Source organism: Prionailurus viverrinus, chromosome A1, assembly GCF_022837055.1.
Source record: "Prionailurus viverrinus isolate Anna chromosome A1, UM_Priviv_1.0, whole genome shotgun sequence".
In the NCBI taxonomy this organism is placed as follows: Eukaryota; Metazoa; Chordata; class Mammalia; order Carnivora; family Felidae; genus Prionailurus; species Prionailurus viverrinus.
In genome coordinates, this window is record NC_062561.1 from 193,788,291 (window position 1) to 193,813,845 (window position 25,555).

Here is a 25,555-nt window from a genome sequence, read left to right on the forward strand (position 1 = left end):
GGCCCGGTCACCATGCCATCCTCCATGCCTTTCCACCTCTTCCCTGGACTTCTGTAGAAGTCTCCAAGCAGTCTCCCAGCTTCCGATCTGGCCTCTCCCTGCCCACGCACCGCCCCCCCCCCCACCCCCCACCCATCAGTCCATTCTGCATAAAACAAAGTAACCCTCAGGCAGAAATTGTATCATGCTACCTCTCTCAATGCTTTCAGAACAGGATCCAAACTCCCTAAGCTGGCCTCCCAAGGCCTCTTGCTTCTGAGTTTTTGAGCCTCTCACCTGTCATCCACACAGGCCTCTTGGTCCTTTCCTTGGAGAACTCTGAACTCATTACCACCTAGTACTTGGCTGTTCCTCCAGGCAAGAATACCCACACCATGCTATCAATCCCATCTTGGCTCACTCACCCTTACAGGCATTCCCTGATGTGGAGTTTGAAGCTGTCCTCAGTCGCACATCCCCAACACTTCTCTAGCACACTGCCTTACTCTGTTTCTTTCATGGCCCTTACCGCTAACCAGAAGCTGCCATGTAGTATTAAAGATGGCTGCAAACTGACACTCCTCCCACTGAAAGGCCAGGCCCATGACCCCTTCTCTTCATTCCCAGCAGGATCCGTAACCTGTATCATCACGCCACGGTAAAAGTGACGTTGTGCTAGTGCTCAGGTCTGGGACCTCAGAATACTGACATCTACTTCCTGTCTCTTGGAAAGCTCTGTCTGGGAGCACAAGCCACTGCACAGTAAGTCCTACTGCTCTGAAACCAGCACATTGGAGAGGGCACCTGAGAGCCCTCCACTTCCAGCTAAACTCAGACTTCCAGCCATCCCTGCCTTGGTACCAAAAATGTTAGTGAAGCTTGGTGGGCCCTCCAGACCAGGACACCCACTACTCTAACACTGCCATACAGAAAAGAACCACCTGGCTGAGCCCTATCCTAATCCCAACCTACACACGAATCGAGGAACAAAATGGTTGTTTTTTTATGTTACCAAGTTTGGGGTGACTGGGTAGGCAGCAATAGATAGCAAGAACCACCCTGTTGGTTTACTATGTCTCCCCACTAGAATGTAAATTATGAAGGCAGCTCCCCTCTGTCTTGTTCCCATCAGTATTGCCCTGGTCTAATATTCAGTAGGTTACTCAAATAAACGTGTTAAATGAATGATTTTCACTTTGGTGGTAGCCAACTTAGTTCCTTTCACACAAAAGAAGGTTAGGCTCAAGCCCTAGTGTTTTTCTTGACTAGCCTGATGATTCTGAATACTCAGTCTCTTGAGATGGGCCAGCTTCTTTTCCACTGAGCCAGTTAATACTTTGACCCCAGCCTCCACCAGACTTTGGTTCTAAATCTCAGGGCCAGAGCAGGAGCTCTCAGTAACAACCCGGTGTAACCAGGTACGAGATGGCGAATCTTCTCAAGAACACTTCTGTCACCAGATGCGCCACTACTGTGGGTTTTTTTGGTATGTATTTTTTAAAGTTTATTCATTTATTTTGAGAGAGAGAGAATGAGAGAGCGCATGAGCAGGACGGGGGCAGAGAGAGAGAGGGAGAGAGAGAATCCCAAGCAGGCTCCACACACCATCAGTGCAGAGCCCTATGTGGGGCTCGAACTCACAAACCATGAGATCATGACCTGAGCTGAAGTCGGATGCTTAACTGACTGAGACACCAAGGCATCACCACTGTTTACACACTGCTATGAATACTCACAACCTTCTGGGGCAGCTCATCTTAGCCCAGCATTTTCCAGAAGCCTAAGGCAGAATGCCTCATGTCTAGGCAGAAAAATCCCACAGCCCTGGCCAAGCTCTCAGAATTAACACTAAAGCCGGTCCAATCAGGTGAGGGAAAGCAATTCCCTTTAGAGGAAATCTTTCTCAACACACTGTAGTCTTCATCTCCAAATTGATATATCGAACTTAACCCTAGCAGGAAAGGACCTTGAAAGGTCTTCAGGCTTAACCACTTTCATTTACAGAAGAGGAAAAGGAAATCCAAAGAGGTTCATCAGTAAGTTGCTCTAAGTGTTTTAGCAAGTAAGTGAGCCAAACAGCTGGGACTAGAAGGCTGGTCTCCAGTTTCCTGCCCAGAGTTCTCTATTCTACTCTATTCTACCCCTACACAGCGCTCACACCGAAAATGGTATGAGAAGCAGGCCTGCCTTGGTGAAGACTCTCTCCAGTGTCTCTGCCCCCAGCGAGAATTCAATGCACCAATGACACACCAATGATTCAAAGCCAGGATCTTTTTCCTTTTCCATCTGAGACCTAGTAACATCTGCCTGAGCTGCTCCCACACCTACACAGTGTTTGAGCTGGAAGAGACCTTAGAGATTGAGATTAGATTCCGTATCTATTTTACAGATGGAGGAAAGTGAAGGCTCAATGGGACCTAACATAAGCCAGTTTCCCCATCCCTTAGCCCTCAGACAGCTTTCTATCACTGCTCTGGAACATCAGGACACAATACCCAGTGGTGTCCTGGGTACAGAGCCCCCCTCTAGGGCCTCCAATTTCTGCCCTAGGCCTTAAAGTCTTCTCTACCTTCTCCTCTCAAACTCTTCTCCCATAAGGATGTTTTTCAATTTGCGGGCTGGACAGACTACTATTCTCTCTACTTTGTATGATGAAACATACAAAGTCCAGGCCCACAGGCTGCATGCTGGTGTCCTTGTCTAAAGTGGAGTAGGTACCGCCACTGGACAGCAGTCATAAAGGAACAAAGGTTCAGTATGGCTAGATCTTCTCATTTATTTCTATAACAGCTTTTTTTTTTTTTTAAGTTTTTTTATTTATTGGGGGGGGCGGGGAGAGGAGATGCAGGCTTGCCCGTGCACCAGCAGGGTAGGGGTGGAGAGAGAGGATCCCAAACAGGCTCTGCACTGTCATCGCAGAGCACAGAGCCTGATTCGGGGCTTGACCTCACAAACTGTGAGATCATGACCTGAGCCAAAACCAACTGAGCCACCCAGGTGTCCCACAACAGCTTTACTGATATAATTCACATGCCATGTTATTCATCTATCTAAAGTACAAACAAAATTCAATGGGTTTTCTTTGTTTCTTTGCATGTGGAGTCTACTCTCTTAAAGAGAAGCTCCAAATTTCTAGGTTTCCAGATATATTTTCTTGATTTTAAAATATAGGTGATTAAACTTTTTAAAACACAAGACTAATCAAAACCTGTCAGTAGGCTGGATTGGGCCTGAGGACATAAGGTGAGGAATGCCCATTGGTGACTTCTGCCTTTCAGGAAGTAAGCCCCAAAATGACAGCCCCTGAATTGTCTACCCATGGATTTCAGGGCCTGACACCTATAAGTACTCAAAAACTTCTGAATGAACAATTCTGGGCAAGTACTTTGCAAATTTGCAGCTGCAGAGAGAGCCCTACAGCACATTACCATCCAACCTGTTTAAATATTATCACCACATCAAGAAACTCAGTACCTCCTATGGCAGCTGATTCCACATGGGGGCACTGCTGGAAGTTATTACTTGACCCTCTACCTCCCACCTGCCATCAGAGCTCTACCCATAGGGCCACAGGAAGTAGGTCTATTCAAATGCTGTATTTCAGAACCGCCAGCATTTCCACCCACCCCAAGCTTTGATTCTTTGGGAAAAATAATCCTAGCTCCTTCAACCATTCCCTCCTCACAGAAAGGTGCATGCATCCCAGTGAGCTGCCTCCTCTGTGTGTTCCTGATTTCCTGTCTCCCTCCCACATTCCCTAGCAGCAGCATCCGGCTTCGCACACCCAACTCTGCTCTCACCGCATCCAAACTCTACCCCTACACTCAGCTCCACCTCGGAGAAAACCTAAGCCAGGCTATTCCATGCACATAAATTGGTATCTCTGCCTCATGCTGCTGTTAATACATATACAGAGAACAGGAAAAGCAGAGGCCTCCACTCCTCCATTCACCCCTAAAGCTGGAGAAAGCCATCAAAGACAGAGTAGGCAGGATTTCACTGCAAACTACATGAGTCCATTTTTTTGACATTCTACTGCTAGTGCATTCCTAAGCACCACAATGTGGGCTTCTTGCTACAGGATTATAACCCCCACTGACTCCTTGATTCCCCCTCTACCAGAGTTGCCTGACACCCCAAGACAGGGTCTAAAGAGCTGGCTCTAAGAAATAGCATGGGCTGTCTTCCCATGTATGCTCAGGACCCAACAGAAGGGATCAAGGGGCAAAGGATCCAGGAAGACAGAGAAAGGCTGGCTTTGGCACCTGACTTCTGTTTCCAGAAGACAACTTAGGTCAAAACCAAGTCCTCAACACTCTCAAAACTATCACTTCTTATTATCTGCCAGGCTCCGGCTAAGCTCTCATGTTCACCTACCCCATTTCAGCAAAGACTCCAGCACATGAGGACTCCAGATATAACACCACTGACTGAAGCCTAAAAGTTACCAACCTGTCTAAGGACACCCAGTTGCTAAGCGGCTGGGGCTAACGCAAACTGTGCTTGACGGACTCCCAAGGCTCCGTTCAACCACCCCATTCTACTTCTTCCTCCAGAGGTGGAGTGAAAACTGAACCAGAGTGGGAGCCAAGAGGCTTGGGTTCAAGTCTCTGCCTTTCTCTGAACTGTGATTTTGAGCAACTCCTACTTCCTTTCTAGGCCTGAGGTATACAGCCTGTAAATGAAGGGTTTAGATTCAATGACTTCTGGGGTGCCTTCCAGCTCTACATACTCCTTCCTCTCACAAAAAAAGGAAAGGAAATCCCAGCCCCTGAAAGCACAGCAATGGGGACAGAGCTGACAACTGGACACTGGGCTGGGTGAGCATCCTCAGGGACTCACTACAGCAGCCTATCTGTGGGCAAATGCAGACCCACTACTCCCAGCACAAGTCTAAAAACAGCTGAATTAAGCTGAAGGGAGGTGCCTCTAAAGGAAAGAAACTTCGTGCATGTGGCTATCTGTGGAAAAGCCTGCAGAGCGGCTGACAGCAGGCGGCCTAAGCCTAGGAAGTCCTGCGGCACGGGCGCCTCCCCTGGTGGGGATGGGAGTTGCCACGCCACCTGCAAGCCTGTCCCCTGCCACTACTTCCGGCGCTTCCTCCTCTTTCTGCTTCTCCTGCTGCATCAGTGTCAAGCGGGCTGGTGGCTCTAAGCTCAAGCATGAGCTCAGCTTAGGCCAGTACATCAGAAACTGTGCTTCTTCCGATGCATTCCAGTAGTGCGGCCTTCTAAAAGGTCAGAGAAATCCCATAAACTGGAGCTGCTTGCTCCCTACGCCTAAAGGATGACAGCTGATAATTGCCCAACAGTTAAGGAACGACTTGGGAATCTGCTCCCTTTTGTAATCTGGGAACCTTGCCCCAAAAGATCAGGCAGGAAACCCCAAACCATCTATTCTTAAGAGGTTCTCATGTGGCCAGAGTAATCTTTCAAAAAAGAATCTGACCATGCCACTCTCTCATTTAAAATCTTTGTTGACTTTCCAGGGCGCCTGGGTGGCTCAGTGGGTTGAGCATCAGACTTTGTCTCAGGTCATGATCTCACAGCTGTGTGCGAGTCCCATGTCAGGCTCTGTGCCGACAGCTCAGAGCCTGGAGCCTGCTTGGGATTCTGTGTCTCTGTCTCTCTCTGCACCTCTCATGCTTGTGCGTGCTCTCTCAAAAATAAACAAACAGTAAAAAAATAAAAATAAACTGTTCTCTGGTTCCTATAAAAAATAAAACAGGGGCGCCTGGGTGGCGCAGTCGGTTAAGTGTCCGACTTCAGCCAGGTCACGATCTCACGGTCCGTGAGTTCGAGCCCCGCGTCAGGCTCTGGGCTGATGGCTCAGAGCCTGGAGCCTGTTTCCGATTCTGTGTCTCCCTCTCTCTCTGCCCCTCCCCCGTTCATGCTCTGTCTCTCTCTGTCCCAAAAATAAATAAACGTTGAAAAAAAAATTTTTTTAAAAATAAAACAAAAATTTAATGGCTTTCCACTGCTTTCCAGTTAAAATCACAATTTATCTAAATCATCTACAGTACAGCCACAGGGAATTTACTCAATTCCCTGAACCCCAGGGCCTTTGCTCCACCAGGAATGAGCTTTCTTTCTAGTCTTTTTCTCAAATAACTCCTATCTATCCTTCCCATTTCAAGCGATTTAGCCACTGCTTCCTCCAGAAAGAATTCTCTGACCTTGATTGACTTGGGTGCCCCTGCTACACTCCCAGAGAATCTCACCACCTTCTTACACAGCACCTTCCATACTGGATTGTGAGTGCATGTGCTTCTCTCCCAGCACATATTTGTTATTCACCACAGCATCTTCTCTACCAAACTCAAATGTGCTGTGAGGCTGTCAAAGTAAGAGATTCATCCATTCATTCACTAATTAAATGTTCCCTGAGCTGCCTACTATGTGCCAGTCATGTTGTAAACGCAGGGATAAGCAGTAGCCAAATATCCAAGTCTCTGACTCAATGGTGATTAAGGGTTTAAAAAGAAAAACGAAGCAGGGTAGGAAGGATGGGGATAGAGAGTACGGGATGGAGGCCTGCTGTTTTATACAGGGTGGTCTGGGAAGGCCTCTCCATCACAGTGTTACTTGAACAGGAACCTGAAAAGAGTGACGGTGGGAGCCATGTGGCTGAGGAAAGAGCATTCCAGAACTAAAGCCCTAAAGCAGAGAGTACACAACCTACTCTAGGAAAAGCAAGGTGCAATGCTGTTGGAAGGGAAAAGTGGCAAAAGATAAGGTTAGAGCACTGGGGGGGGAGGGGGGGGGTGGAGATGGGTGGTGTGGGGAGCCACATCAAGTGGAGTCTGAGAGGATGAACTCAAAGGACTTGGAATTTTATTCCACGATGAGAAGCCATGAGAGGATCTTGAGCAAGAGTGACAGGAGACCAGGTAGGAGACCACTGCAGCAATCTAGGTGAGAAGCAATGTCGTATGGATCAGGCTTGCAAAAAAAGAGGTGGTAAGAAGTGTTTAGCTATGGATCCAGTTTTTAGGAGCCAAAAGGATGTACTGGTAAATTAAACAGGTGGCAAGGATGACCCCAAGACTCTCAATCCTAGCAATTAGGAGGATAGTTCCATACTAACTTCTGAATCTCACTTTCCTCATCTGTGAAGCTGGGATAAAAAGATAACCTGTTTGGCAGATGACATGGGCTAGAACATGTCAGGTACCCAGTAAGTGGGGACTATGGTATCACTATTAACAATCTTGCGATCACCAGGAGCTTAACTAAGCCGGTGAAAAGGAGAGCAAAAACCATATAGAGCCCAGGTGGACCATTCATCCAGAAGGTTCCTGGCTATGGGGGGACTTCAGTTCCTCTGAGAGGGGTGCAACTTCATTTTCAAGTACAGAAGAGAAAAGCCTGCCTTGAATTACTGGAATGCATGTCTGGAGGGTAAGGTGGTTACCACAAGTACGGAGGGTTATTACAAAGTGCCCTATAAACAGGACCTCTGATGGAGGGGCTCATCTGGGTTTACTAACAGTACCTCGTACTGAGATGGAGAAGCCCCTCACTACATGTGACAGATTTAGATGGCTGGCTTTACAAAATTCATCAATAAAGACCCACGCTCCTCACACCTATACCTACAGTCCAGAGGTACAGCCAACAGAAAGGTAACAAGTCAAGAACGTCCCTGGAATTCTCAGAAAATCCCTCAGGGAGACACCCTAGGCTATCTGCCACAAGTCGGCCAAATGGCCCTGGTAACTTCTGCAAATAGTGTTACTTGAAAATTAAGCTACCTCCTGATTATCCATACTCAGTTAGGAAAGTCACGAATAACTCCTCAGATGAGGTCACTGAAACCACTGTACACGTATCTGGCTTTGGAATGCATCTTCTGGAACATAAATCGCTTACACCTGTGTGGGACATTTTATCTAATAAACGAGGCTACCCCATACTTGTATTAATTTGATCCACGAAACAACCTCAGTACAGAGATTAGTCCCATTCTGTGTGTAAGAAAAACAGAGGTTAGGCAAGCTAAGGTCACCAGGTGAGAGAAGACACAGGGACTCTGCCCCTATTCAGATTTAAATCACCTCTCCCTCTGCTCCTTCACCTGGCTCTTTCCTATGCTTTCATTAGCCAGGTGTCAAAACTTACTTCCTTTCATGAACCCCCAGCAAGGTAAGGCCATCCTCTCTCCTGACCACTATGTCAGGTAACTCTGGACTAGCCAGGGGTGTTTGTGAGCCCAGACTGAGGCACCTGTAAGCCCTCTTGAGGCCCCAGCACCCTAATTACCCACTTTGTGAGCTTGTCTTGGATTTTGCAAACAGGGGCACTCCCATCTGCCGAGCTCTCCATTTTAAAGAGGTTTTTGTGGTTTCAGGCCCGCTCCTCCTCCTCTCCCTGCCGGCCTCCCTTTGGGAGGGAGTGAGTGCTGAGTAACAGCTCTAAAATGCTTACTCTAGCCTAGGTCCCACAGCAGTCAGTGGGTGGGTCAGCCAAGAGACTCCACCCCTCAGGAGATCTAGGGGTCAGACTGCAGAGACCAACCCTAGCCTGACCAGGGAAAGGTCTCCTTCCCCAGGCAGGCACTCACTGCCCAGAGAAGTATACAACTCAACTCCCCACCCCCTACCTCCCCTTCAGAGGGTCCTAACTGTGTGCTTTCTTTAGAAGAGAAAGAAATTTGAACTGCAGGAAAACAGCTTTAAACCCTCATTTATGGAGGCTAACCTAGCAGTTCTTAGCCAAGGGTGCACAATATAAACAGTTATGGAGCTCATCACCCCTGACCAGTAATTCCTTAATAGTCATCAGATTTCCTCAGTTGTCACCAAAGTATCTTCTTGAAACTGTTTCAAATCAGAATCCACACAATGCATCTGACTGATGTCTCAAGTCTTTTTGTCTGTTAACAGTTCCCTTTTTAAAAAATGTCATTTATTGGTTGTTTGTCCTGTAGAATCGCTCACGTTCAAAAATTAGATAACTGCTACCTCGTGGTCAATCTGTTCCTCTACATCTACACATCTACGGTTCAGTTCTTTGGTGGGGGGAGATTTTCATAAGCAGTGCTATATGCTTCCTAATAGGGTACTACAAGGCACATAACGTCTGCTTGCTCCGCAATGTCTGATATGCACCCCAAGTGATCCACTGAGGTTCGTGAAGCCAGAAGAGTCTAGCCCTCTCAGGACTTGGATTCAAAACTGGAGTTCTTAACCACCACGACAGACATACACGTACACATACAAAAAGCTCTCTTTTGGTTTCTTTCTTTCATGCGAAAGGATTTCTTGAAAGAAAGTTTTTATGATACTAAAAATACTGTGAAGACATTTAGACCTAATCAGATTCCCTCATTTTTAGATGAAGAAACAGAGGCAGAGAAAGCATGGGGGTGGCTGGTATCCACAAGGCTGGTCACCAGCAGAATCAGAAGTGGAACAAGCATGCTTAATAATGGTCATCACTTATTATAAAAAGTATTAAATGCGGGGCGCCTGGGTGGCACAGTCAGTTAAGCGTCCGACTTCAGCCAGGTCACGATCTCGCGGTCTGTGAGTTCGAGCCCCACGTCAGGCTCTGGGCTGATGGCTCAGAGCCTGGAGCCTGTTTCCGATTCTGTGTCTCCCTCTCTCTCTGCCCCTCCCCCGTTCATGCTCTGTCTCTCTCTGTCCCAAAAAAATAAATAAACGTTGAAAAAAAAATTTTTTTTTTAAATAAAAAAATTAAAAAAAAAAGTATTAAATAGCAGTTACTGGATAGGCAACACTTATTAGATGGTCTGTGCCTGGCATCATACTAAGGGCTTTATAAACGTTATCTTCCTTAATTCTCAAAACTCTTTGAAATAGTTAATTATCAATATTCTCATTTTGAGAATGAGAAAATAGTGGCTCAGAGAGGCTGAGTAATTCACCCAAGATTGCACAGCAAGTCAGAGGCAAAGCTCAATATATACAAATATCAAATCATGATGTTGCATACTGGAAACCAATATGTCCATTATACCTCAATTTAAAAAAAAACAGCAGCAGCTGCAGCAAAACAGGTAAAGCTGGGATTCAAAATCGCAGACTGTATGATTCCAAGGCAGAGAGAGCTCGTGCTTCCTCCCAGTCCACTTCTCAAGGTGGGGAGGGAAGAGGCCAAGGTCTGGAGGAGCTCTGATGCTATGCTGAAAACTGATACTCCAGATCCACAGAGATGCCCCACCCTAGTGCAACTAGGAGGGATCTGGGAAAGGGCCTAAACCTAGGAAGAAAAGTAAAGAAAGAGAGTAGAGGTTTATTTGGGGCCAGCTTGGTGGGGTACAGAATTCCTGGGGTTGCCCTGGGTTAGCTGGGATTGTAAGTCTTCTTTATTTTGTGCCATCAGTTGGCTGCACTTCAAAGGAACACACACACAAAAAAGTGATGCCCAGAACATAAATACTCAAGGCTGAGACTCTGCCTAGGCTTTCCTTTACAGTCAAGAAAAAGACCACAGCACTGCTTAATTTTCTTATGACATGGAGATGAAGGTGCCACACAACCAACCCACTGATTCCCCCTGCTGGGGTGGGTAGAAGCTTGTGGTGATGACACGTTCAAGTCTCAACCCACTGCACATGCATTAGCCACAGCAAAAAACTTTTAGTTCAGTTATAGCCTCTCCCCACTGCCCCAAGAGCACATGGGCACTCTCCCAAAGGTAGCTTTTAACGAAAGGCAAATAAACAAATTAAAATTTATTTTTAAAACATGCATCATACCACATTCCAGAGCAAAAAGAGCCAATTCTTTGGGTCAGCAACCTTTAAGATTATCCATAATATGCCCTTTGTGTCTGCGGATAAGCAAAACTCCATTTTAAGGAGATGGGTCCTATGTATTTCACAGACTAGTGACACAATACCAGAAAAGGAAAGTACTGCATTGTCCACTGCCCTTATCTTACAGGTGGAAAAAACGGAGACCCAGAAAAAGTCCTGGAAAGCCCCATAGTCTCCCAGTCTCCCAGGCACTGGGCTACCACCACAGTGAATGATCACAACCCCAGGAAGCAAATAAATCATAATTTAATCCCTCTTATACAAATGGAGCTCAGACACATAATGGCTAAGCAACTTGCCAAGGAGGCACAACTACCAAGTGGTAGAGCTGACATTTGAGCCAATGCAGTTTTAACCCCAGAACCTTTGCTATGCATGTATCATTTCCCATCCTGCTTCTCTCATACTCAAAATTGAGTTGTGGCTAGAAGGAAAAAATTTTAAACGACTTCAAAATATCCTAGGGGAAGGAAATACAAAGAGCCAAAATGCAAATCCTGACTTGAAAACTACAAATGTAAGATGTGGAAGCTTAAACCAGAATAGAAAACAGCACAAGAAAGGAGGATATTGAAAAACATCTTTTATTACTAGTTACTGCATGTGTCCCTTAAAGAACTAAAACACTAGCATCTGAGCCAAAAGGAGGGCTAAAAATAGGCATTTGCAGCAAGCTTTGGAAGCTTTTAGCTTTGCTTATGAGGCACTCATTTCTGTAGACTCCCAAAAACATATGCATCACAGAACACACAATTTCCCAAGACCACACTGTGCACTGGTGTCACATTTAAACCTGTCCAAGCTGCAAATAATATCAGGGCTGAAAAAATGGCCTTAGCAATCCATGTGGACTCCAAAGAAAGGGCCACCATCTAACCTTATCAGACAATTCAGTCACAAAATTCTCCCTCAAAAAGCACCCAAGCCCTAACAACAGAGAAGCTACTGAATTAATTGAGAGTTAGTCTGTCAAAGACTAGTCCAAAGGTTCAAAAACAGATGAGTAGACAAAACACTTTCTTGCCTTATGATTCCAGAAAAACAAGAACAGAACAAAACTCCCAGACTCAGAATTTTGCTTTGGGCACTTAAAGCAAGTTGGCTTCTCCACTCCAAGGAAAGGCAAGATGCCAGCCAAGCTGTCTTCTTCCCACGATCAATAACCCCAGTGACGCACCCTATCAAGGGCCCCTGCACTTGCACAAAATGCCAGCTCAGGCACCCAATACCACCTGATGTCATGGCTGATTTAAAACCCACAAGGCAGGTTCACCATTAGCTAAGCAGCAGCAGCCAGGGTGAGTAGCCCCATTTAAACTTCTGAAGAGTGCTCTCTCCTGGGGATGATTATACCCCTTTGAGTTTAAAGAGGGGGGAAGGACCAAAGACTGTCTTAAAAGTTGCCTTCCCTCCCACTGTGGGTGGATCGGGAGGGATATGCAAGAAAATGGGAGGTTTCAGCACTGCCCTTTGCATAAGAGGGTTCTGGAAGGGAAAGGGGGGAAGGGGAGAGGGCAGAAGGAAGAGAACACAGTTTGAGGTACTATTAGTAAACCTCAAATGTCCCCTCCTCCAAATGAAGCAACCTTAGAAGAAATAAAATTGCAACATGACATTTTCAGAATTGGCTGCTCTGGTTTCCCTAGGACTAAGGGTGATTCTAATCCCTTGAATGTGAAGGCATTAATCTCCTTCAACTTTCCCCATTTTGATGGTTTAAACCAGTCAGCTTCAACCAGCGACTACAGAAGAGGAACACTGAAAAAGCAGTAACGCTACGGCCACAGGCCGTCATTATACTACAAGCGGGTTTGGACACTGGTCCACTTCAACAGGACCCAAAACAGATCCGCTGTGCCGCTCTATGCGCCGGCAAAGGGAGGCGGTAGGGCGCGCCCCCCACCCAAGCCGACGATGAGTCTCGGCAAAGGGAGGCCCAGACGAGCCTCCAAATTCTGCACCGCCTCCCCGCCCCCCCCTCCCCACGCTGACACGGCTCCGCCGGGATCTCCCAAGTGGCCGGGTCCTTAGGACCGAAAATCCGAGCGGGGAGAGGGAGGGCGCGGGGAGCGCCGGCCGGCAGTCACATGCCGCTCCCCGCGCGGGGAGGCACCACGTTGTCCCGGCTGCGGAGGAATGCCGGGAAGGGGGGCCGCGCACTCACACTCGCGCACACGCACAGTCCGGGCCGCGCCGCGCCGCCGGCCCGCACCCGCCTTCCACCCCCAGCGCGGCGGCGGGCGCCGAACGCACAGGCCCAGCGGCCGCGAGCAGTCCGCGGGCCGGCGGCGCGGCGCATGGCGCCCAACTGTCACCCGCCCGCCCAGCCCGGCCACTCCCTCCCCCGTCGCCACACGCCCCTCGTGTCGCCGCATGCCCCTTTCCTCGCCTCACATTTTCCGCCAGCCCCTAACTGGATCCCCGCACACTCGCCATCCGGCTCCCTCTCGAGGCGGAAGGTCCCCGGGATCGGGAAGGGAAACCACCGAATTCAATGACACGTTGGGTTTCCTCTTCTCATCATTCTCCCCGTAACCGACCCCTCAACCCGTCACCAATGGCGATTCTACCGCCTATAATCGTCTACCAGAGAACGAAACTTGTTAACTTTTAAATCCCGAATCCGTGTGGTCGGTATCAACTCATCACCCGGCGCTTCGCTGCCCATGACATATGCTCATTAAACATTTACAACATGGGGACGATCGCAACGCTACCAAAACGGGGAGCATGGGGCGGGGTGGGAAAAGGGGCTTCCCAAAAAGGGGTTAGGCTAGAAACCGTCCTCGACACCCAACACGCGGAGGGAGGGGGGTAGGTGGGCCCTTTTCACCGAAACCAGCGCCCACCCTCTCCTGGCGAGGTAGGCCCGGACCACGCCGTTGCCCACTAACCGCTGAGGCCCAAGCGGTGGCCGCGGGCTCCCGAGGGCTGGGCCCTCCGGCAGGGGCAGCTTCCCGAGTATGTCGGGAAGGACAGCACGGCGACCCAAGAGGCAATTAAAAAAAAAAATCCCGAGTCACCACTACCAGTGGCGGACCCCCGGGCCCTGAAGGCCGCTGGGGGAGGGGACGCCCAAGTCTCCGGAAGAGGTCCCTGGACCCAGGATAGCAAACAGGGAGACCCACCTGGAGGGGACTGTCCGTTCACCGTGGCCAGGACCGGCGGCAGCGCGTTCTTAGTCCACGGGTTCACCTTGGGCGGAGGGGCCTCCACGAAGTCACGGCGCCCGGCGCCCGCGGCTCCGACCGCTCCTCCGCCTGCTCCCGGCTCGCCGCCGCCGCCCTCCTCCCCGTCGCTGACGGCCAGGCCCTCGGCGCCGGGTGGCTGCGGCGGCCGCGGGCTCTCGCGCTCCAGCTGCCCGGTGCCCTCCTTGTGTGGCTTGGCGCAGGGCGGCCGAGATCTCCGGGCGCCGCCGTCCGGCTCCCCCCCGCCGACGTCGTTCGCCCCGGGTTCGCCCTTGCCCTCGGGCGGCGGCGGCGGCGGCTTCTTCCTCACTAGACCCCCGTGCTCTTCGGCCTGCAAGAGCGGGGCGCCCCCCGGCAGCAGCGGCTCCACCTGAGTGGCCATCTGCGCGCCCGCCCCCCCGGAGAAGCCGGGCGCGCCCGAGGCTGCCTCCCCCGCCTCGAACTTGGCTTTCAGGGCACCCGCGACGCCTTCCTCCGGGGCGCTGGGCCCCAGTCCCTGCGGAGAAGGGTCGGGGTTCACGCTAGGCGCGGCCCCCCTCGCGGTCGGATGCAGCCGCCGTAGATCCGAGGCCCACTGGCTGGGCGGGGGGGGGGGGGAGGAAGGCCCCCCACTCTGCGGTCCAGGCCTCCTCGGCGCGCGTCCCCCCCCGCCCGTTCCTCGCAGGGCGCCCCCACCCCGAGCCCGGCAGGCTTCTCGTCCCGTCCCTCCCTCCCCCCCGCCGCCGGGGCGGCCCGGGCTTCCCGGCTCGGGGGCTGCAGCAATATGGACGGACGGGGGAGAGGCGCGGCGAGCCGAGGCGACCACGCGATCCGCGGCAGGCGGCGGGCGGGCGCGCGCCTCGCGACGCGGCGGGCGAGGGGAGGGGACGGCGCCGCGGGGACGCGCCCGCCGAGGCCGGCCCTCGGCGACGGGCGGGCGGGCGAAGGCGGCGGGAGCGCGCGCGCACACAGCCTCGCGGCCCCGCCCCTCACCCCGCCCCTAGCCTCTGACTCCTCGGAGCACCTCCCGGGCTGGGGGGTGAGGGGTGCTCCGACCGGACGGGGGCGAGCACGTGCCTGATGCAATTCGGGAGGGAGGGCATTGAGGGGGGCAGGAGAGGTGGGTGGGGGAAGAGGGGGAGGTGTCTTAAAGGGCCAGCACGTCAGAGCGTTCGCAGGTGGAGCACATGGGAACGGGCCACGCGGCCGACCCGGCCTGCTCGCGCTCTTTAGGCTAAGTGCACCGAATTCGGGAGAAGGAGCCATTAATGTCATCCCGGATTTACAGAGTGAAGGAGAGAGGTGCCCATCCACTTCGAGGACGCGACGACGCCGCCAGCTGCCTGGCGCCCCGCGGGCCTGGCCCCTCCGGGCCCGCCCGGGTGACCTTGGGCGAGTCGCCCTCACCTCTCCGGGCCGTACTGGGCTCCTCCCCGCGGCCCCGGACGGCCAGGACACTGCCCGGAGTTCGGTTCGACGCCCGGCCCCGAAGGCAGGCCCTTAACCCACGGGGACAAGAGTGCCGACGAAGTGGGAACGGAATTACCAACCCCCAACCTGGCCAGGCCCCCGAAACCGAATATTCATGGGCAGGAAATGTTTTTTTTCTAAAGAATTGCTTAGGGCGGAGTTGAACCAACGTGATTGGGACTCAGATACCTGAGATTTTATCCTGGCCCTGGCCCTGCCCCTTACCAACTCTGCAGCAGTCATTTCCTCAGTGGACCTCAGTTTCTCTATTGTAAAACGAACCAATGGTAAATGACAGTGATTTCAAACTTCAATGCACATTCAATAAATATTTACTAACCTCGTACTGTGAGAGCCTGAAGGGTTCTAGGAAAGGGCGTTTGGCAATCAGGCGAACAAGGTCTCTATCCTGGAATTTACACTCCGAGGTGGAGAAAGACAATAAACAGTGATAAATGCTTGTTTCCTTTCTATGAAGACAATAACTACTACAGTGGTTGGTTAAACTAGATCAGCTACTTCAGTATGGATGATGAGGGAAAACCTTGTGCAGATTCCAAATGTTTTCGAATGGAATATGTCTGGGATGGGACCTTGAAACCCGCAAGTCTAACAAACCTCCTTGGATGCTTACCCATCTGGTGGTCCCACACCTCACTTGGAGAATTCCTGGTTCTGACTGGCTGTGATCCCATCACCTCAAGACATAACAGCCTGGAATGTTGGCCATCTCCAAGGCAAGGATTAGAATACATGACCTGCTGGATTTGGGAAAAGGCTTATTGAAAAGCCTCTTGGAATTGCCCCAGGGGACGAGGCTGGTTGTAACCATGACTATTGGGGAGAGGTGCTGTTGGGGGATAATCTGACGTCTAGTTCCAGCTCTTCCATAACTTGCAACTTAGCCTCTGCACATTGGTCAGCATTCCAACCTTCCATGGGCACCCCTTTCCTGGTGGTGAAATGGGGGTAAAATTATGCCTAACTTGCTTCTACCCTCTCAGCTTCTGTGAGGGGTCAAATGAGACGTTAGTCAAAGTGCGGTGTAAATTATAGAGACTGAGACTGGTGCTTCAAAAGAGGTACCAAGGAAGGTAATGATCACAGGAATCTCAATGAATTTGAGCAGGATTCTTCATAATTGTATTATATATGCCCTTAATCGGAAGGTAAATTATTGTACCTTGCCACTGGAATGCACTATTTTTTATCATACTTAACTGGTATTTCCTGAAGAGGTTATTCACACTAGACTTTCTCTGAACCTTGTTAATAAGGGACATTATGGTCATTGGTCATTCTTTTCTATGTGCCTATAGTTGGAGTTGGAGGGTAGAGGCGCCCCCATGTAACTTGTGAGGGGACCAGGACTGTGTGCACAAGTATCCCATTCACACTACCCAGCCATCAGTCTGAGCTGAACAAGCACCACCAGGCCTGCTGTTTGAAGGCTGGAGGGGCACTGGGATCTGCATGCACTGGGCCTGCTCTGCCCCAGAAAGGGGCTCCTAAACACCAGTGCATCATTTTGCAAATGGGAGAACTGGGGCCAGAGACAAAATAAAAAGACTACATCTTAAACTAAGGCTGTTAGAGCTGGAAAAAGGAATCTCAACGATTACTCAATTTCCTTGTTTTGCAGATGAGGGCAGAGAGGTTCAGAGAAGTGAAGTTATTTAAGCAAGGTCACACAGCTAGTTCATGGCAGAACCAGGTCTCACACCTGAATTTCTTGATCCTACGTCCAGTAGCCTTTTCTACATAAAATGTTGGAATTGGGATTTGAATTCAGGTTTTTATTATTTTTATTTTATTTTAATTTAATTTAATTTAATTTAATTTAATTTAATTTAATTTTAGAGAGAGTGTGTGAGCAAGAGAGGGGCAGAAGGAGAAAGAGAATCTTAAGCAGGTTCCATGCTGAGCGTGGAGCCTGTTATGGGGCTCAATCCATGACCCTGGGACCATGACCTGAGCTGAAATCAAGAGTTGGACACTCAACTGACCAAGCCACCTAGATGCCCCTGAATTCAAGTTTTTAAAAATTCCTGACCCAATGTGGCATTCTATATTCAGTTCTAAATGTTAATAATGACCAAAATTAGTAGTTACTTTTACTGAGTAGCAACTATATGCCAGGTTCTATGAGAACTACTTGACATTCATTATCTCACTTAATTCTCACAATAACGCAATGAGATAGGTGTTAATTCTGGCCACAAATAATTATTGAGTCCCTACTATGTGCCAGGCATGCCAAGGCCAGGTAGCTGTTATCTTCAATCACAAATGAAGGTGACTGAAGTTCATCAAAGAAAATAAGAAAGTTAGGTGGGTGTCTGGAGTCACAGGCAGCAGCTGAATATCAGAGTGACCTTTTTCAGGGCAGTGTAACTTCCCAGACCGTATCCTTACCCCCATACCACACTGTAAGGCCTGCCTCTCTTCCTTCCATTGCAAAATTCACAAGTAATTATGGAGAACCCATCAAATACATAAGTCTAGGGAAGATCCTAAAGATATGGAATCTTGTTTCACCCAAAAGTAAACTCTAATTGGGGGGAGAGGGGCAAGTAATTAAGCAATAGTTCACCTCAGGCCTAAAAGGAGGTAAGACAAGATTTGCTTTGGGCAGAAAGTGACAAGAATCAAACTAACTTGTGTGGCACCCAGGGCTTCAACACCCCATGTGCTTAAAAACACAGAGACACACAGTGAGAAAATCAAACTTAAAAAATAAAAATTATGGGGGCGCCTAGGTGGCTCAGTCAGTTAAGCATCCAACTTCGGCTCAGGTCATGATCTCGCGGTCCGTGAGTTTGAGCTCCGCCTGTTTCAGATTCTGTGTCTCCCTCTCTCTCTGACCCTCCCTCATTCATGCTGTCTCTCCCTGTCTCAAAAATAAATAAACGTTAAAAAAAATTTTTTAAATAAATAAATAAATATTATAAAGTGGGTCCAAATACCTATTTGTATTTAATTATGTGCTTGTTTGCTCCCAGTGCTGACAACTTCCTGAAGACAGAAGAGGCCACATGAGGGACAGATAGCCTAGAGACCTGATTGATAAGCTGCAGATCATCTCCGGCTTTGCTGAATGACTTTGGGCAGCCTCTTTGCCTTCCCGGGCTTCCATTTCTCTCTCCACAAAATGGGAAGCATAATACCTGCCTCTCTGGCTTATCAAGGTGAAGAAAGGTACAGTTTCCATGAAACTTCATTCTTTTGGGGGAAGCATTGGTAAAAGGTGGTGAGGTTCCTTGAGTTATCTGTGTTAGGATGAAAATTTTTAATACACATAGATGTACGGTTTTTCTCCTCTTTCAGTTTGATTTTCCAAAGGACCTTGTGTTTCTGGAAGAACTTGGGCTGTGTAACTTATCTTCTGATATCAGGGGCTCCTGGGCAGGAGGCCTCTAAGCAGACATGGAGGAGTGGGTGGGGTCAGCAAGGGAGGGGCCTTGGCCTATACGAACAGTGCCAGCTGGGGAGTGTTTTTCCAAACTCTGAGAACTCTTGGGTTTTTTGGCACATGCCACAAAATTTATTTCGCTTCATGGGAGGAGGCTCAGCCTAGATCTCTTCTTGTGAAGTAAATGCAAACGGCAATAGTTAACTGAGGTGGGATGGCGGGGGTACTGTGTGTTCCCGTAGTACCTCGTTAGCCCCCAGAGCAACACAATTTGTGTAAGTATGATTATTCCCATTTTACAGATGAGGAAGTAGGCTCAGAGGCAGCCAAGCCTCCCCAGGGGGTTAGTAAAAGAGGAGCATGGGTTTGTAATGAAGAAGGTCTGACAGAGAATTTAACTTCCAACACATTCACCACTTGGACGCAGAGACAGGCCTCACCTCAGCCTCTCTCTCCTCCATTCTTCCCCCTTCCCCCAGCCCCACGCCCCTCCCTGGCATGCCTACACTCCTCAGATGGTCTCATGATGAGCTTGTCCACTGATTGTCCCCCGCCTCCCGCCTCGATGCAGCCTCCCACACTGCCTGAGCCAGTTCTCTGGACTCTTTCATGAACCGAGCCCTGCCTCTGCTTAACAACTCCCATTTGCGCCCCTCCCTGTCCTGCTGCCTCTACCACACCCAATACCCCAGCAGCAGTGGACCACTCACTGTTTCTTTCCTTCCACAAATATTTATTAAGCATCTACAATGTGCCAGGTACTGCCTAGGCCCTGGACATAGAGAAGTGAGCAAGATACACAAATTCCCTGCTTTTGGGAAGCTCCTGGTCTTACACCCTGTGGCCCCCACACTTTCCTGCCTCAATTCATGTAAATTCTTTCACTGTGACATTCCTGTTCATAGTGAGGTCCTGAGGGTGAATCCCAGCTTGACCATCTGCTGACTTTGAACAAATATTTAACTTCTAAGCCTCAGTTTCCCCATCTGTACACTGGAGATGATAATACTACTTATCTCATAGAGCTCTGGTGATTTTTAAAGGAGGTAATGTGTATAATTTAATAGGACAATGCTTGCACATAGTATGCAATAAGTAAACATTACCTTTCGTTACTTTTATTATTGCCAGTAATGCCATTCCATTTCCATTTGTCCAGAATTCTACTTATCCTTCAAGGCTCAACACAAAATGCCAACTTTTTCACAAAATCTTATTTAATTTCCAGAACTAGAATAGATTTCTCCCCACTCTTTTTTTAAATTTTTAATGTTTATTTAATTTGGAGAGAAAGAGAGACCACATGAGCAAGGGAGGGACAGAGAAAGACTGAGACACAGCATCAGAAGCAGGCCCCAGGCTCTGAGCTGTCACCACAGAGCCCGATGCAGGGCTCAAACTCATGAACAACGAGATCATGACCTGAGCTGAAGTCGGACACTCAACTGACTGAGCCACCCAGGCACCCTGATTTCTCCCCAGTCTTAACTCCTAGTGGCAATTTCCCTAAAGCATATAGTATTGTTTATTTCCTTTCTGCCCTCAATTATGGTTACTTATAAGTATGTCTTATCTTCCATCTAGATTATGTTTCTTGAAGGCAGGGATTGCATCCCATTGTTCTTAGTGTTTCTTATTGTAGTCATCAGTGGTGCCTTCACAGCACCACTCAGTGTATTTTCTGGACAGCAGGCCCTCAGTGTATTTTCTGGACAAATGAATGGATGAATGAATGAATGAATGAGTGCAGGATCGCTCCTGATCACATCAGTGTTTCAGTAACTAGAATGATACTGTCAAGGACCAAGTGCTAACTTTCATGTATACTTAATATATAATGTAGATAATAAATGTTTAGTATAATTATATAAATTATATATATACTTTGAAATGATAAAATATAATGTGAAAATAAAATGTGCTAACTTTAACAAACAAAGTATTTTAAGTCTAACAAAGCAAAACGTGTATATAAGCCCACAACCCAGAGGCACTCACTGGCAACGTGTTGGTGTATTTTCTTCTCATCTTTTCTCTATGTATATTTTATCTAATTGAGGCAGTACTGCAAATTCAGCAGTTTTATTTCTTGCTTCCCTGCCTTAACACTGTATTATGAGCACTGTCCCCACATCATTTGCAAATGCCCTTCACACAGTTAGTTGTGTCATCTATTGAGCACCTATGGTTTGCTCACATCTGCCCATCTTCGGTTTGTGCCACACTGCATTTCCCAAAGGGCTTTCATGGAGACAAGACAGATGTGATTGTCTCCAATTGGCCGCTGAAGAACTGAGCCTCACAGAAGTTCAGATAAATGCTCTAGGATCCCAGGACAGCAGAATCAGGATGAGAACCCAGGTCACACCCTCTCATTCCAGACCCCTCCACCATCCCACAGGAGATACAGCACGCATTGGAAATGCAAACCTCCCACCACACCAGTCAGACAAACTCAGGTAACCATGTTCAATCATTCCAGTGACTGGAAACATCTCAGTTCACGGAGGCAGGTAGAAATTAGCAGCCAAAACAAAGGCAGACAGCAATTTTCCTGGCAACATGACCATAATTAGTCACAAGTACTGAGCTCCCAGAAGAGAAGGGCCCTGACTTAGGGACTAGAGTGGAAACAATAAAGGGCAAGACATGGTCTCTGCCCCAGGGAACAAAATTCTCTACACCAGCACGGTGTTCTGTTCACACACAACTTGCCTGTCCTTTGCCTATAGCACAGGGGAAAAAAGGTAAAGGGTTTGAAGTCAAAAGAATTAGGTCCAAGTTTAGGTTTGTCTGCTTTCTAGCTGTGTGATGTTAGGCAATTTACTTCACTTCTCTGAGCTTTATTGTTTCCGTCTATAAAATGGTGAAAGGAAAATAGTTAGCTGATAAAATTCACTATGCTTTTGAGAACATTAAATAAACCAACATCTGTGAAAGAGTTTTATAGTCCCAGCTCTGCCACCTTTCAGCCCTGTAACCTCAGGCAAGTTCCTCCTTCACCTCTCTCTGTGTCAGTTTTCTCATCTGTAAATTGGAGATGAAAAAAACACCTCCCTTTAGGGTTATTGTGAGGATTAAGTGAGTTAACACATGCAAAGTGCTTAGAACAGAACCTCACAAATAGTACATACTGAACAAATGTTCCCTATTATTATAGTAGCATAGAATCAAGAGAATCATTCTCAAAAATCCCATTAAAAAATCAGAGCAAGTGTCTAATCTATAGATGAGGAAACCAATCCTCAGAAAGATGAGGTGTTTATCCAGAGTCCTGATGCTAATTGATGGCAGCTTCAGGACTTCTCTAGATTCCAAATGCAATGCCTTCCTTCTCCAGATAATATTCTAGCTGTTGTAAGCTGTCAGCCTTCTGGCCAATTTCAGTCCACAGGCATGTTTTGTTTGGCCCACACAGTATTCTTTTTTTAATTGAATTTAACTGTGATTAGATGGGCCCAGCACATGCTAGTGAGCCTCAGGCCCAACCCCTCCTCTGGTGTTTGTGACTCCCAGCCAACCAGCTGACTACCCTTATTTAGATCCCTGCACAGGCTGATACAATGCCAGTCACTAAACACATGGTATAGACAAGTTCTGGAAACTAAAGGGGAGGCAGAGAGGAGCACAGGCCAGAGGGACAGGAACGAAGTAGTCAGGGAAGCCTTCCTGGAGGTGGCTGTACTTGAGTTAAAACTTAAAATTAGGGAATGGGCTTTGTCCAGTATAAACGGGGTGGGGGGGCAGATTGCTTTAGCATTTGGTGACCTTCAGGGATGTTTATGAGTTTCCCTGCCAAGGCTTCCGCAGGCCTTTCCCTTGGTCAAGAAGAGAAAAGAAATAAGCTGCCCCTTATCTCAGATGAGGCCATGCGACTCAGGAGGTCCAGAGTCAATACGCATTGTCACTGTTTTTGAGTAATTGATCTGTGTCATCACCCCTGAGTACTCAGCACCATGCAGGACACCTGGAGGGAGGTGTGATCACATGAGCTGAATGGAGTATGAAGGATGGCCCCTGCCCTCGATGATAATGATAGCAAGAATAATAATGATAACGGCAGGGTCTGTAGACAGGGGCTTTTTTTTGTTCCGGGTGGCAGTTCCCAAGGGAAATTCCCGAGAATGTGAATAGATAATCCACCAAGATGGAATCTGCCATCAAACTATTTGGGAAAACATTGGGCTTACTTAAGCAATGTTAAATAAATGTTTTGCTCTGGGGTGTCTTGGGGCCTCTAGCATTCATGGTAAATCTCTCAGAAGGAGAGCATTCCCCAAATTCATGTGACACAGAGCAAATCTGAGAACCCCTTTTGAGAAACACTAACTCCCTTTCTGCTGGGGTGGTTTCAGACAAAGGGATGTAGGAAGAGGTCTGGCCCTGCTGCTATTTCTTATGGAACCTAGATAAGTCCCCTTTCTTCTCTGGACTTTAGTTTTCCCATAAAAAAAAAAAAAAAAAAAGTCTGAAGGTCCTGGAAGTTTCTTCCCATCCTAGCAGTCTTGATAGCAGTTTCTAATGTTTCATACCTCTATGACAAAGAGGATGAGTGCTGGTCACAGGAATGAGGTGGGAAAAGGCTGTGGCAAGCTGATGAAGGCTCCTGACTGCCTGTCCCAGTGACAGTCACTGGATCAGAGAGGTTTTCCAATTCCCACAGGGTCACACAGCACTTGAGTTTCTAGATTTGTGACACATGGTAGGAAGGGGGGAACCTCAAATAATGTGAGTGGTCTAATTACTTAATGTGGGTAAAGTGCGTAGAGATGATCCCTAGATAGAGACAAGGGAGAGCCAGGCTCATTTTGTGTGAGTAGCACTGCCTGATGCATTTTCTGCCAGCCTCCAGGGTGATGGGGCTCCCAGGGGGCCCTTCAAACAAGAAAAGCAGGAAATGTTAAGGCATGCCTGCCACTCTCCTGCAAAAGACCCTCCATCGACTTTGTATTGCAACAAGAATAAACTCCAGACCTGTCACCTCAGCCCACAAGACCCTATGTGCTCGAGACTCTGCCCACCCCCTACTCCCCCTACTCCCCCCTCTCTGCTCCTCTCCCCCTGCCTGCCATGTGCCAGCTTCCTTTTTTTTTTTTAATTTTTTTTTAACATTTATTTATTTTTGAGACAGAGAGAGACAGAGCATGAACGGGGGAGGGGCAGAGAGAGAGGGAGACACAGAATGGGAAGCAGGCTCCAGGGTCTGAGCCATCAGCCCAGAGCCTGATGCGGGGCTCGAACTCATGGACTGCGAGATCATGACCTGAGCTGAAGTCGGACGCTTAACCGACTGAGCCACGCAGGCGCCCCAATGCCAGCTTCTTAAACACATAGAGCTCCTTCCAGCCCGGGGGCTCTAGGGCAAAGAGTTCCCACTGCCTGGAACACATGCCCCCCCCACCCCCCGCCCAGCACATGCACACACTCGAACACCATACTCTTCTCATCCTTCAAGCCCCAGCTTTAGAGGGCCCCTTCTCAGAGAGACCTTCCTCGATCAACTTGGCTGAAGCACTCCATGTTCTTCATAGCACAGATCACAATCTCTGATTTTATGTGTTTACCTCCTTTTGCCCATTTCCTTCACTAATGTCTGAACTCCACGGAACTGAAGCTTGTGGCTGTGTTTTCACCCTTAATTCCCAGTCCCAAGTACAGTGCTTTGCACAGTAGGCACTTAATATTTGGTTGAACGAATGCTGTGTGGCCTCTAGCAAGGTGCTTCCCTTCTCTGGGCCTTCGTCTCCCCACGTGTGAAAAGCAGTGCTTGAACAGGGTGCTGCTGGGAGCCTTTAGAGCTCTGACTACGGGTCTGTGACTAATATCTGGGCCTCGGGCCCAGGAGTGAGCCTAGTATGTTGCAGCACCGTGGCCCTGCACACAGCGCAACTGGTTTAATCGGGCAGCAGACACCCTGTCATTTTGTGTTCTGCTGTCCCTCCTCCTCAGTCCCTGGGCTGGGAACCATGCTGTCAGATTTTCAGGATGATCTATGCACAGCCACCTGGGAGAGGCTGGTCAGTCTGGAAGCCTAAGGGCCAAGAGGCCTTGTCACTGTCCTGATGTGAAAGACTGCAATCTTTGGGAGTTTTCATCAAATCCTATAATCTCTGGACGTTTGGCCCGGCCCTCTGCCTTAAAGGTAACTGCCTTCTAAACTTTGCTCACTAGTGGTTGTGGTCACCTGGGTTCTACTTGTAGTGCTCAGAATAGGGGCCTTGCTGTCTCTTAGGGCTGCTCATCTCACCAGTGAACAGCTTTAGGAAGTCCTTTAATCAGATGGTTGGTGGAACACGAGGCAGTGTAGCATAGGGGCAAAAAGTCTGGGCTGTAAGCCAGGGGGTTTGCAGAATCCCAGCTCTGTAACCTACTTGCTATGTGAGCCTGAGCAAGCCATGACCCCTCGCTGTGCCTCTGTTCATCTTCTGCAAAATAGGGAGAACCCTCATCAGGCTGTTGAGAAAACCATAAGCATTAATAGAGTGAAGGTGATAATGTCGGTTTCTGTTAACTGCTACCTGTGAAGTGTTCTTGTTGTTATTATTGTTTTTAGATCTTCTTGGACTCTGTTCTTGGTGTTGATCGATTTGTTTGCAAAAGAGATAGTGGGGCCCAGCCCAAACACACAGGGCTGGGAATCTAGGGGGTGGGCTCGCTGGTATCTATGAGAATATCCACTTCATTGTTCCAGGCCTCAGGACCCCACCTGAAAAAAGGAAAGAGAAAAATCCCTGTCTTGCTTCCT

At 48.7% G+C, this 25,555-nt stretch overlaps 1 protein-coding gene across 1 annotated transcript in view; it reads right to left on the bottom strand.

The window, feature by feature from the left end:
- LARP1 (La ribonucleoprotein 1, translational regulator) overlaps positions 1-14,754 on the bottom strand; it is a 53,073-nt gene extending 38,319 nt beyond the window's left edge. The window contains exon 1 of the mRNA XM_047836050.1: positions 13,890-14,754. Coding sequence (XP_047692006.1) covers positions 13,890-14,331 — 442 coding nt within the window. The 5' untranslated portion in view covers positions 14,332-14,754. The remainder of the gene's footprint in view (positions 1-13,889) is intronic.
- Positions 14,755-25,555: the final 10,801 nt, after the last annotated feature.